The sequence below is a fragment of the Sinocyclocheilus rhinocerous genome, unplaced genomic scaffold (assembly GCF_001515625.1).
Source record: "Sinocyclocheilus rhinocerous isolate Xijiao unplaced genomic scaffold, SAMN03320098_v1.1 scaffold973, whole genome shotgun sequence".
Taxonomy (NCBI): Eukaryota; Metazoa; Chordata; class Actinopteri; order Cypriniformes; family Cyprinidae; genus Sinocyclocheilus; species Sinocyclocheilus rhinocerous.
Genome location: NW_015624552.1, coordinates 24,907 through 38,627, shown reverse-complemented (window position 1 = coordinate 38,627; position 13,721 = coordinate 24,907). Strand labels below are relative to the sequence as shown.

The 13,721-nt window shown below is 36.8% G+C and overlaps 1 protein-coding gene and 1 non-coding gene across 2 annotated transcripts in view; one reads left to right on the top strand and one right to left on the bottom strand.

Annotated features, from left to right (window-relative positions):
• Positions 1–13,721, bottom strand: part of LOC107742311 (AT-rich interactive domain-containing protein 1B-like) — a 105,041-nt gene that overhangs the window by 79,373 nt on the left and 11,947 nt on the right. Inside the window, exon 3 of the mRNA XM_016555237.1 lies at positions 273–413. Within this exon, the coding sequence (XP_016410723.1) occupies positions 273–413 (141 nt within the window). The remainder of the gene's footprint in view (positions 1–272; positions 414–13,721) is intronic.
• trnaa-agc (transfer RNA alanine (anticodon AGC)) lies at positions 11,824–11,897 on the top strand. The gene has a single exon. It is a non-coding gene; the product is annotated as a tRNA-Ala (tRNA).

Below are 13,721 nucleotides of genomic sequence, written 5' to 3'. Positions count from 1 at the left end.
TATATATATATTTATTTATTTTTTAGTACAAACATAACATTCAGAAGATTCTACTAAAAATATCCAAAGCTCAGCATATGCCAGGAATATTGTTGCAGCACACGTGACTTAAAAGCTGATATCTCATTGGTCAGAGAGTTTTTTTGGAAGTTTTTTTTTTCATCAAAGTGTGAACTTAATTTCAAAAAAACCTTTTGAGGGTCTTCAGATGAGGACAAGGACCCTTTAGTAGCCTTAAGTATTCATTTAGCAGCTAAATGACTAAATCTTACCTGTTGTGTTGGAGCACGCTGCTGCATGTAGGGGGGTTGAGAGGGGGCCGCAGACTGCTGCTGTGGAGGACTAAAGTATGGGGGCTGACCCTGTTGAGAGTAGCTGCCCATTCCTTGTGGCCCGTACTGAGCCGGCATCTGCTGAGCAAGACAAGGACAAAAACATGAGACTTAGCACACACTCACAGACAAACATTCTCAAATGCTTCACATGGCATGTATGTCACGGCAGGGAGGACGATTATTATGAATCTGTGAAGTATTTTAAATGGTGATCTGCCCCGGAACATTAACTGACTACTTTACGATGCTAATCCCATCTGAAACTTCTCTGTCTGGGGCATGATGTCTCAAGTCAGGAATAAAAGCTTCTCCCAGTACTGGAACAGGCGGTGTTTGGGACTGACAACCATATTTATCAACAGGAGTGACTCCCAAATTACCCTGGACTACATACAGAGCAGATCGCATTACACCTGTATGGACAGTAGGGCTGGACAATGTAGCTTAAAAAACATACTATTATGTTTACATACTAACATACTAATATTTTTGTGCCTTTTGATGATATTCAGTAAATGGCTCAGTGTCTAAAATGTTATATTTCCCCCTGAAGAACCATCATTTTGACAAGAAAGCCATTGTAGCCAATTCAAATAAAAATGTGTAATACTTTAAAAAATACAGGATAATTCTAGTTAAAAATACATCAAGGCATCTCAGGAACTTCCATGAACACACCTGCGATGATTCAGACAAACTAATGAATCAGAATTTTCAGTCAATTCAGTGACAATGACAGTTTGAACTGATTCACAGAAATCAATCAACACAGAAGTTTTGGAGATGCTATTAAAAAACATCTGAACACTCATGAATTGAGACACTGAAAAGGCAGCGATGCGTTTCACTTTAAGACCAGCAGTGCATATATTTATTTGCTTGTAAATCCCAAAATTGAAGCTGGATAGTCTAATGTTTGAAAATTAAGAAATTAAAATGTAAACCAGTATACCAAAGTATACCTAATTATTTCAAATATAGCTAATCAAGTCACTTGGTGAACATTTCCTCATGTAGCAATATATCTTAAAGGGGTCATATGATGCTGCTAAAAAGAACATTATTTAGTGTATTTGGTGTAATGAAATGTGTTTATGACTGCTGTTCCTGAAACCACGCTTTCTTTCTTTGCGTGCACATTTGGGCGGTGTTATGCAAATCTTCGCACATCGTGACGTAGACATGTGGGGCGTGTTAGAACGAGCCGTTTTAGGTAGGTGTGGCTGACTCTTAACTTTTATAAAGAATATCTCTTTGGATTTGAGACTTTAGTCTTTGCAACTTTACAGATCTTCTTTATGCACCAAGAGCTTGTAACACTCCAAAGAGAAAGGAAAAATTGAAATTGCATCATATGACCCCTTTAAAATAAAATATCACAATGTCAGGTTTTTCCAGTATCATTGAGCTCTACTGCGCAGCACTTTGTATTGTATTTAAGGATTACAATTTTATTCAATTGTTTTTCTAGTAACTCCTGCTGCTTTTATTCTCTCAGATATTTGGTCAAAACTCTCTAAATCCACCCAATTTGGATTTTTCCACCCAGACACTTAACAGGTGTTTGGTATTGCTTTCCGACCACACTATACTGCTATTTTCTGTCATTTTTCACCTTGAGAGTGATTGACAGCAACAACAAAAAAATCCCACTAAGTGCTTACATCAGGCAACAGATAACTAGCTGTCCACAGCATTGCTGTTGATACAGTCCATATGAATAAAACATGCTCTCAAAATTCAGTTGTGCGTCCAGGTTGAGCATAGGGCTGCAACTACTAATTGATAACAAACGATAATTAAAATAATCGACAACAAATTTGCTAGTCTGTGTCTGCCAGTCTACCTGTCATGTCATTTCACAATGATGAATAATGCATTTCTTTGTACAAAACGAATTATTAAATGTTTTCTCAAAGCATTTCAAACAAAAGTATATAGCTTATTTCCGTCACGTGCTTTGAGTAAAAAATGCATTTTGGTAAAATATTTATTTTTAGACAATGAATGCAGGTTTAAAATTCTACATGTAACACAAGTAATTGTATATTCATGAGAGCAGTCACTGTAAAGACTTATGTGAATGGAGTACAAATGTAACTGCTATGTTCAGATGAGTGAATGTGTACACTGCTGTTCAAAAGTTTGGGATCAGTAAAATTTTGAATGTTTTTTTTTTTTTAAAGAAGTCTCTTAGGCTCATAAAGGCTGCATTTATTTGACCAAAAATAGAAAAACACACTAATATTGTGAAATATTATTGCAATTTAAAATAACGGATTTCTATTTTAATATGCTTAAAAATATAATTTATTTCTGTGATGCAAAGCTGAATTTTCATCAGCCATTACTCCAGTCTTCAGTGTCAGGTGATCTTTCAGAAATCACTGATATGCTGATTTATTATCAATGATGGAAACTTTTTTTTTTTTCTTTGATACTTTTTTCAGGATTCTTTGATTAATAAAAAGTTAAAAAGTACAGCAAGGTACAGCATTTATTTAAACAATATACATTACTGTTTCAAAAGTTTAGGGTCAGTACTTTTTTTGGGTTGGATGTGTTAAATTGATCAAAAGTGATAGTAAAGACTTAAGCCCCGTTCACACGAAGAACGATAACTATAAAGATAACTATAAAGATAACGATATTAGCGTCCACACCAGCGAACGATATCGTCTGTTTATTCTAAGCGCACATGCGTCTGCCGCTTTAAATTCTTGAGCTCGTTACAGCAGGATGGATTCTGATTGGCTGTCAATTTTTTATCGTTCATCAGCTGGAGAAAAATAGTTTTGAAAGTGATTTCAACGATATCGTTTATTTTTGTCTTTATCGTTATATTTGTGGTATGGACTCTGCTATTCTTTAATATTGAGAACGATTTTTAGAACTATATCTTTATTGTCATCTTTATAGTTATCGTTCTTGGTGTGAACGGGGCTTTAGGCTATACTGTTACAAAAGATTCCTATTTTTCTGAAGGATCATGTGACGGAAGACTAGAGCAATGATGCTGAAAATTCAGCTTTGATCAGAGAAATAAATTATATTTTAAAGTATATTAAAATGGAAAATCATTATTTTAAATTTAAACTGCTTTTGTTTGTATTATAATTTCTAATTTAGTAATTTCAACATCTCTAAATGTTAAGTAATCAGTCATTTTGCGTTTAGAATGTAATGTTTATATTTTAACCCTTTTTCCACATAATGTATAGCATTATTTGAATCGCATTAGCATTATACAGCATATTTGGGCAAATGTGGAGTAACATGTTCATAAACAACGTATTTAAATAATTTATTTACTTAATTCATTTTAAAATTAAAATTAGTAGTTTTTAAACAATTACTTTGGGTTTTTTTTTCGAATTAATCGACTAGTCAAAGAAATAACTGACAGACTTATTTGAGAGTCACTTGTTGTCAGTCTCTTTTAAAACCAAACTGTGTATAAACACAGTAATATTTAGCAGTCCAAACTGGACTGACAACTGTATTCTGCTGCTGTGTGAACGTAGCCAGTGAGGGATGATGGGAGACATCTGAACACTAAGGGTCCCCGTGGGTGTGTTAGTGCTTTAGTAATCCACAACTGTTCCCCCTCCTTTGATTCACGACAAGCTGTTATTGTGACGCTCTTATGTAAGAGCTTTTCAATGCAACAGCTGCCATTGGCACGCTGTCCTCCCATCTGAGCCCAATGTTACCCGCTCCCTTCATCCGCTGTAATTCTCATTTGTCATTCATACCAAACAGAAAACAAATCCACGAGACATGATGATGTGTTTTTCCCGCTCATCTCTCTAATGCATGCGGAAGTATGTCAGCGACGGTGCGTGCACATACACTCACGAGGCTCAGATGAGAATTGTATTGAGAGCTGTGTTCTCTGAGCTTCTTTAATGAGGAAACGTAAGTCAAGCAAGGTCAAACCCTAATCTACACTGCAAAAATAATTTCCTCAATCAGTTTTCCATTAGAAAGTAAGTCGAAACCATAACCTTGTGGGCAGCAATGCCTCGGGTGACCCAAGTTTGAGTCCTGGCTTGGAGGTCCTTTCCCGATCCTGTTCCCCTTTCTTTTTTCCTGTTGCTTTCTGTCTCTCTCTCTTCACTGTCAGTGGCAATACTTTTTTTCCATAAGAGAATAGTCTCTTATGCTCACTGCATTTATTTGATCAAAAATACAGTAAAAACAGTAATATTGTACTGTATCGTAATAATGTATCATAATCATTATTATTACAATTTAAAGGAAGTGTTTTCTATTTTATTATATCATGTTGAAATATATGTTGAAAACAGTTGAGCATAATATTTTTGTGGAAACCGAGATGCTCTATCATTCAAATGTTTGTGGTAAGATTTTTTTTTAATAAGTAGTAGTAAGAAAAAGGGATTGACCGATTATTGGCACCGATATTAAGCTTTTTTATGGTTATCGGTATAGCTAATTTTTAAAATCGATTTGCCGATAAAATAATTTAAAAGCATTTAAAGAAAGTTTTTGTCAGAGCCCTTGTAATTCTTAATTTTGACATTAATTTTAATTTTTACACCAGACATATATCGGTTCAAAATATCGGTTATCGGTCTACTTGATCTGTAATAACTGGTATCGGCATCAACCCTGAAAAACACATATCGGTCAACCCCTAGTAAGAACATTTATGTTATGAAAGATTTCTATTTCAGATAAAGGCTCTTTGTTTCATTCAAAGATTCCTGAAAAAATATATATTACGGTTTACACTTTAAAAAAAGGCACCACAACCATTGCCAACATATAAAACAAAGTTATTTTTTATATATTTTTTTTTAACTGTAATAATATTTCAAAATATTACAATTTTTTTTAAATAGGATAATAAGAAATGTCACCAAATCAGAATATCAGCATATTAGAATGATTCCTGATCATGTGACATGATCACATGATCAGACTGGAGCTGCTGAAAATCCATCACAGGAATATATATACCAAGTTCTGTCATCAAACGCTAGATGGCACAGGCTGATGGGCCCTTAACTTAACTGATGATATTCTTAGCATTAAACGACTTGTCACAAGCTGATTGGTTCATGTTGCATATGCAGCCAATGAGCTTGCTGCTTTACATTTAAATGGCTGATTAGCATTCGCTTGAGCATTGCAGCACGCTTTCAGAGTTCCTATGAAAGCCTCCACCTTACCCAGCTCCAACTGTATAGATCTGCCATGGGTTATTTTATAAGCTATTTGTGCAGCAGCAGTATGTCTTAAATACTCACAGGACCATATCGGCTTATGTATTGGCAGTAGCAAGTTCCTGTACTTGCTTGCAGCAGCAGCAGCAATAATCTACAAATACAGCAATAACCAACAGCAGCTGCAATTCAGCAGCAGCAGCGTAGCAGATCAAGACCAAATACATTGTCATATCCATTACCATGCTAAAATCTTCAGAGTTCTCATGATAGAAATATATATATACACACACACTATATAGATTTAGATCATATATATGATAGATAGATAGATAGATAGATAGATAAAAAAGCAAATCTAACGTTAAAAAAAATTTAGCGCTTTAGATTTCTCCAGTAAATTATTCTTGTTTTAAGGATGTTTCTAGGAAAAATATCTAAACAAGACTAAGATACTGAGTAAGAAAAAGATTTTTGCAGTGTAATTATCACACAAAAATATTTTGACCCCTCTCTACAAGATTTGTAACCGTCTGTACAGCATTTGAGGGGAACATAAAAGGATAACTGCCGTGCATTTCCAGTCTTTCCATCACTGAAATAACAAAAAGGGATTTAACAGGACAGCGCGCAATTGCTCCAAAATCCCACAAAGAGATTGTGTCCAATCGCAAACAGCACATTTAATCCATTTCTCTGCCATGTACTGTGCTTGTCAGAAACATGGACAGCAGGGCAGGTGAGTGGTGGTCAGATGGTCAGCGGCAATGCCTCGAGGGGGTTGATGTCTTCTGCTGATTGTGTTGTGATAGGACCTGTCCTCTTACAGAACCTTCAAAACACCTGTCAGGACCTGCAGCCCCCTGCTACGCACCTGATCCGCATCCACCTGAGCTCACACACGCTCATTAAACACACCTAACGCCATCAAAGAGCAAGCACAGAGGTAAAATGCAGGGGCAAATTTGTTTGATGCCGCTAGTGGAGAAGAAATTCACATTTAAAGGTGCATTCAGTAGTTTTGTGCTCATCTAAAAAAAGGTTTACGCTAGGGCTGTGCAATATATCGAAATTATCGAAATATCGCAAATTACCGTTCACTTTCAGAAGTTGTTGTAGGGGTGCTTTCTTATTAGAATCAGAATCAGAATGAGCTTTATTCACCACTTAAGTGTGCGCAAACACAAGGAATTTGTTGTGGTTTTACAGGAACTCTTGGTACATACATACATACAAATAACCATATATATATGACACAAGATAGTTATAGAAGTTCACAGAACTGACTCAGCAACAGCTGAGTAAAACTGTTTCATCTGAGCATGTGGTACTTTAAGCATTATCGTATCGCATATCGACTATCGCATTATTTAATGAGTTATCGCATTTTTCTTCAATACCGCACAGCCCTAGTTTACGCTTTAAGAAATAAATAGTACTTTTGGTGTACACTCACATGAGATGAATACAGTACTCATAACAGTCTATAAAAAGTGTTTTGATTATGTACGGTGCTAGTCACCCCCCTCAATGCATTTGGCCTTCTTCCTCATTGGCTGTCACCTCTGTTGATACACTAATAGTGTAGTGTTGTATGGTTATGCTAAGAACGAACATTAGACAATGGACAAACAGAATTATTGTTGTTCTTCATCAGTGGAAACAACAGGAGAAGAATCTGTACCTGTATGGCTGAAGAAGCAGACAAAGACAAAAAACAAAAAATCTTAAACACTGGTATGGCATACACAAGGTAAGAAAAATCTGATGATGGAGAAAATCCTGAGTAGCAATGCCCAAGTTGCCAATTTTTGTTGGATAGGTAAGGGAATTAATTATTGAGTAGACCACTATCTAAAAGTCACTAGTATCAGTGTAATTTACATAAAAATCAGAGATGGTCATGCTGAAACACATCGATAGATTAGCAACATTTGATACCACAATACTAGCAGTGACGCTAAAGCTACCAAGAGAACTACTGAATGCACCTTTAAGATAGTAAATACAATATACCTGCAAACTCTGGTTTTCTTCTGAAAACTTATTGCGATCAGCAAGAAATAGTTTTAGAAAATTCTAATATTAGAATAGAACTACTTGTAGCAACGTTCTTTTGAAACAACAACACTGTCCGTGGTAACATACTAAACTGTAAAATGGCTGTAAAAACTGCTATTAAAACAACTTTACAGTTCAAATACTACTTTTAGACAAAGTTGAAAAAGTTTTATAAAATGCCAAAACTCAAATTGAGCTTAATAAATTATGTATGTAGGGGTGTGCGATATCATGATTTTTGATCGTGGATTATTAAAATGTCTCATTATATCAGTTGCAGATCTGGCACCTCCGTCTAAATATACTGTACAATGCCACATACATTCACATCAAATGTTAACTCAGCGGTAGAGTTACATTCACAGGACACTGCACTTATTCACAATCACAAGGGTACATTATTTGCATGTGCTTTGAAGCCTTGCCGGTTAAACATTTCATTCGCGGGCTGAAGCGCACACTAAAAAGCCTTTAAAACCACCTGATTACTGGATTGAGTTATCTTTCTCGTCTCATTGCACTAATACAGGCAAAAGCACACAAGGTTTACATATAAACTAGGGGTGGAACGGTTCGCGGAAAAAAATCGAATATTAAATATTAAGCTTTCTCTGAAGTATTGTGTTTGAATGGACAAATTCACACAATAATTGTCAAAATGCCCGTCTTGGTAAGTATCCTATAGCAGACATAGAAAACTAATGTTAGACCTACCTAAAAAAAAAAATGAAAATCACTGTTTATTTTATTTGTATTTTTACTCTATTGTATTTATTTGTGCTGTTGCTTGTAGTTAGATAGATTATTCTTATTTTCTTTATTGTTATTTGACAGTATAGTTTTTGACTAGACATAGCACATACCGAACCATACCGAAACCGTGACTCTAAAACCGTGATACAAACCGAACCGTGAGTAAGTTGAACCGTTCCACCCCTAATATAAACACAGTTGGTTATGTCTAAAGTGAAAGTACACAGTTAAGAGAAAAACAGATGTGTGTAGGTCTTAAAGTGACAGCAGGCTAATAGTACTAAACATGCTGCCACTTGTCATTAAAGGGACAGTTCACCCAAAAATTTAAATTCTGTTGTTATTTACTCACTCTCATGTTGTCCCAAACCTGTATTAATTTCTTTCTTGTGCTGAACACAAAAGAAGATATTTTGAAGAATGTGGGTAACTAAACGGTTGCTTGTCCCCATTGACTTTGATAGGAGGAAAAAAAATACTACGGAAGACACTGAGGACCAGTTTGGTTACCCACATTCTTCAAAATAACTTAATTCAGAACAGTTATTATAACTTATTCAGGTTTAAAACAACTTGAGAGTGAATAAATGATGACAGAATTTTATTTTTGGGTGAACAATCCCTTTAATGTTAATAAAACAACAAAACAGAGAAAAATCACTCACCGCTCACTGAACTTTAATACGGTTGCTTTAATAAGAATCAATGTAGTGAAGCCTATATAGTGTTTTATTTTTATATTTGTGCATTCAATTTCTTGAATGCTGCTGCTAAAAACACCTACTGTACCTGAAAAATAAAGCACTGTTTGTTTTATTTGTATATTATGTGCATTTGTAAAGTGAATTTTTGTTCTTATTTTTTAATAACAAAGGTAAAATAATGACAAAGATTTTTATCTTCGCTAGGCTTGCCGCGATAGACGGTGTTGACGGTGATACCGGTGTTAAGCCGCAACACCAGTTACGTCACTTGCCAGTTTTACGTCACCGACCCCCACCGTCGTTTAGATTTTTTGTAGTAATAAAAATCATTTAGTTCAGTAAAAGAACAGACACTACAATTAAAAACTGAACGCAGCGACAAGAAGAGTGAGGTGAGAGACAAGACGATCGCGGATGATTTAGTTTCGAATCTAGATGCAAAAGCGCCTGTTTGGCAATATTTTGGATTTTGAAAAGCCTGTTGACTTTTGCCTTTTATCTAAGGTGATTTTGGAAGTTTTTCTTATTTAATTGGTTCCACATTGTTTGCTGATTTTTACTTTATTTAAACTTTGTGTCATTTATTTATTTTATTTGACATCAAGGTGTATGCCGTGCCTCCAAGCTTTCTTACTCGTTTTGCTAATAAACGTTCTACGTTTCTTATTTATTTGGTTATATATTATACATGTTTACTTAGCCTATTTGCCGCTATTTGAAAGTGAAAGTAAAATGAGCACGCCGCTTTTACAAGCTATTTAAAACCAAAGGAAAGTGAGAAATAGAGGGAACGCCCCCTGCCCCGCGGTGATACCGGTATTATCGGTGTTGTCACACATCGATTAACCAGTGGGAAAATTTCCTCACCTTTACAACCCTAATCTTCGCCCAATTTGGCCTAAATGTCTGCCATTATTTTATATTTTGTTACCTTGTAAGGCTTTGTTTTTAAAATAGGGAAATTAGTTTGGCTGTACTGCTCGGACAACATGCAAAATAGTATAACCAACATGACAAAGAATCATGATAAAATCATGATTTTACTGAAAAAAAAAAAACGTGATATGATATTTTTGCCATATCGCTCACCCCTAGATGTATGTATATTATATATAGGCTATAATTGTTCTGAACAAAAACAGCAGATGGGCTGAATGGAAATGCTTATTGACTCTCTGACACTAAGTGGAAAACGCAGAATGAAGTTCTTCGGATTTCAATGGCAGAATGATGAATTTTGCTGGAAATCGATAAAATAATTATTTTAAAGTATATTTAACATTGTGTCTTCATCTTCCTCTGGGTTTTAAACTTTGTCTTTTTCTATTTTTGTGTAAAAATGTTATGTGACCAAAACAGAAGTAGCCAGAAGATCAATAGAAATAACACAGCAGGATTCCCTTGGTATCAGACCAGATGAAACATCCAATTTCAGGTAGGCTTGTAAAAAAAAATAAAAATTCCTCTGGTCATCTGAGGTCTCCTGGTAGATAAAAGTCATTACAGAGTCCCTCTCGGTCAAGAACAGCAACATCTAACAGCTGCACAAATGCACCGCACACCCCTTCGGGTTAGAGGTTACCCCAAAACTCTCTCCTGTAATGATCTCATTATGTGCCGGCCGCATTCGGTGATGTCTTTCTTGATTAGTGCCTCTCCTACATTCCACCGTGCCAGGAGGAGATTGCTGATTCTGATCTTTCGTTCTAAAAAGGTCACGTCCGTACCCAGGGGCAATCACAGGAGGAAACTGCACACGACTGCTGTCCTGCTGATCTCGTGTCAGTATAGCTGACCAAAGATCAGTGTAATGGATCTGGAGGTAATGAAAAGAAAGTGGCTGATAGCTGAAATAGCAGTTTGTGTTTCTAAGCTCCAAAACACACTTGAGTATGTGAACCCAAACACTTCCAGCCACGCAGACTCGATTTCACGCGTCGCTGTTTTCCAAAATGTGTCAGAACAAGGAGGTCTACAATAGCTGGAGAAGTCTATCTGCTAGCATTCCCATTTATCACAATGGCAGTTGCTCAGCTAGCGCAGTAGTTAAACTGCTGACATTTTGACAACTAGCTACGTAAATCATAGCACTTTTTTTTCATTTAAATAATAATAACAAGAATATGTGTGACCAACGTCTTGTGAAATTTGCCCTTACAAAAATTCCAGATTGTGTGGATTCTATTGAAATGACTAGATTTCACCTGCACAAACTCACACACAAACAATGGTTTCAAATCAAATTGTTTGCAAGACAATTCTGACCAAATTATTAAAAGAATCACTTCTAAAGAGACATTTGTTCATGAAGCGGACTACGCTGATTGCGCAATATATTTATGAATGCAGCCAGTGTAGACAACGCAATACAAATGTGTTGTCTTTGATATACTTTGAGGTTCCCAGTCCTTTTATCTCAGTACATTTGTATCAGACTGCAATCTTACAAATGAATTCTTTTGGCATCTCATTATAGATCAAGCAGCAGGCCAAACTCTCACATCTGCGTTTACATGAAATACAGAGTTCTGGCATGAAACTCTAGATGGCGCAGTCCGATAGGTCTAGCTCTATCTGACCTGGCGACATCATTGTCACATGGCAGCTGATTGGTTCTCTCCTGAATCGGTAGCCAATGAGCTTACTGCTCAATATTCAAATACCTGGTTTTTGTTTGCTGTAGCAGTTTGCAGCGCACTTCAGAAACCCTCCACCTTCCCCAGCTCCACCTGTATAGATCTGCTACGGGGTGATTCATGTTATGTATATGTGTCATCTGTGTTCCTGTGGCTCAGTGGTAGAGCATTGCGTTAGCAGCGCAAAGGTCGTGGGTTCAATTCCCAGGGAACACACATACTGGTAAAAAATGTATAGCCTGAATGCACTGTAAGTCGCTTTGGATAAAAGTGTCTGCTAAATGCATACATTTAATTTATTTTATTTATTTATGTGTTATATGTGCAGCAGCAGTATTTCTTACATGCTTACCGCAGCATGTTGTGGATGTATTGGCAGTAGCAAGTCTCGGTACTTGCTCTGCCGCCGCAGCAGCAGCAGCAGTGTAGCAGATTTATTCCGCCAAGACCAAATACATTAACATTGTCATGTACATTACCATGCCAATCCCTCTGAGAGTTGTCATGACATAAATACATTTCTAGCCTAAGCCTTCACAATTCATTGAAAGTATACAGAAGCTACACTCCCAATATACCGTGTTAATATGAAGGAATTTTCCATATTGATTTTTCACTAGTATAACACTTTTATTTTGAATCACGTATTGCTTTGTATTGTGTTTTATGGTTGAAGGAAAATGTACTGGTAATTTTCTGCTAGGACATTATGCAATAACAGTGTAGGTTAGATTAAAGACAATATGAAACAGCATTCGCAGTGAATTTAACCTAGGTAATGTGTTAGAAAGTGAAACATGTTTGGTTACAGTACTACTGGTTTAATTTTCTTTTGTCCCACCCATGCGGCCATACATCAGCAGAACAGTCATTTCAGAGGCAGTGGCACTGAACTTAACTCAGTCCAGCTTTCGAGTCTAATTTTAGTAGGGCAAGCTGTACCCAGAATAGGACGGCTCAGCCCAAGCAGACTGCCTGCCAAGCTCTTCTGACAGACACGTGGCGCATTAGACTGTCAACATCTCTGATACACTGGGAGTACTGTCGCTCCACGCTGACAGGCACAACAGAGTCGTTCCTTCTGCACCACACTCTGTGTTTCCCCTGGGGCTGTCACTGTTCAGACCGCCGGCCTGTGGGACACTTCAGTTTCCTGTGGACTCAACAGCATGAAGAGCACCGCTGCTATCTCTGTTTGAGAGCTATGAGTCAGTGTTGCTAATTCTGATAGTCTAAGGTAGATGTGCTTAGAAAAGTAGATATATTGTAGCAGGATAGTCCCCCGTGTGGCAGCCAGCTGGGGTGGGTAAAAACATTCTGGCATGGCAAAAAGGGAGCACTTCACATCAGACAAGCAACATAACTAGGCCCACGCAAGCATCTTCTGATTTCATGGCCCCCATGATTTCAAAACATGATATGAAAGCTGACGACTCATCTCGTACACATGAATATCCATTTTTTTGTCCTATCGAATGCTGTCTAGAATAGAGTCCACTTTTTCAGCAGCCCTTGATCCAGAAGTATTTTTCCTGTTCATTTTTCCCAAAGGGATTTTTTTCGATGTCTTTGTTAAAGAGTTATAAGCCATGACCCAAACCAACCAATCATAAGGTGAATCACAACATTACCAACTTTGATTTGAAGCAAAAACTTTGAAAATCAGTATAAGGTGCAAGGCTGTGTACTTAACAGCTTTAAAGGGTTAGTTCACCCAAAAATGACAATTCTGTCATTAATTACTCACCCTCATGTCGTTTCAAACCCGTAAGACCTTCGTTCATCTTCGGAAAACAAATTAAGATAATTCTGATGGAATCTGAGAGCTGTCTGAACCTGCATAGACAGCAACGCAACTGAAATGTTCCCAAGTCCAGAAATGTAGCAAGGAGATCTGTAAAATAATCCATGTGACATCAGTAGTTCATCCGCAATTCTACGAAGCTATGAGAATACTTTTTGAACGCAAAAGAAAAAAAAAAGACTTTATTCAACAATTCGTCTCCTCCGCATCACCCTGGTGCCATTTTGGAGAATATC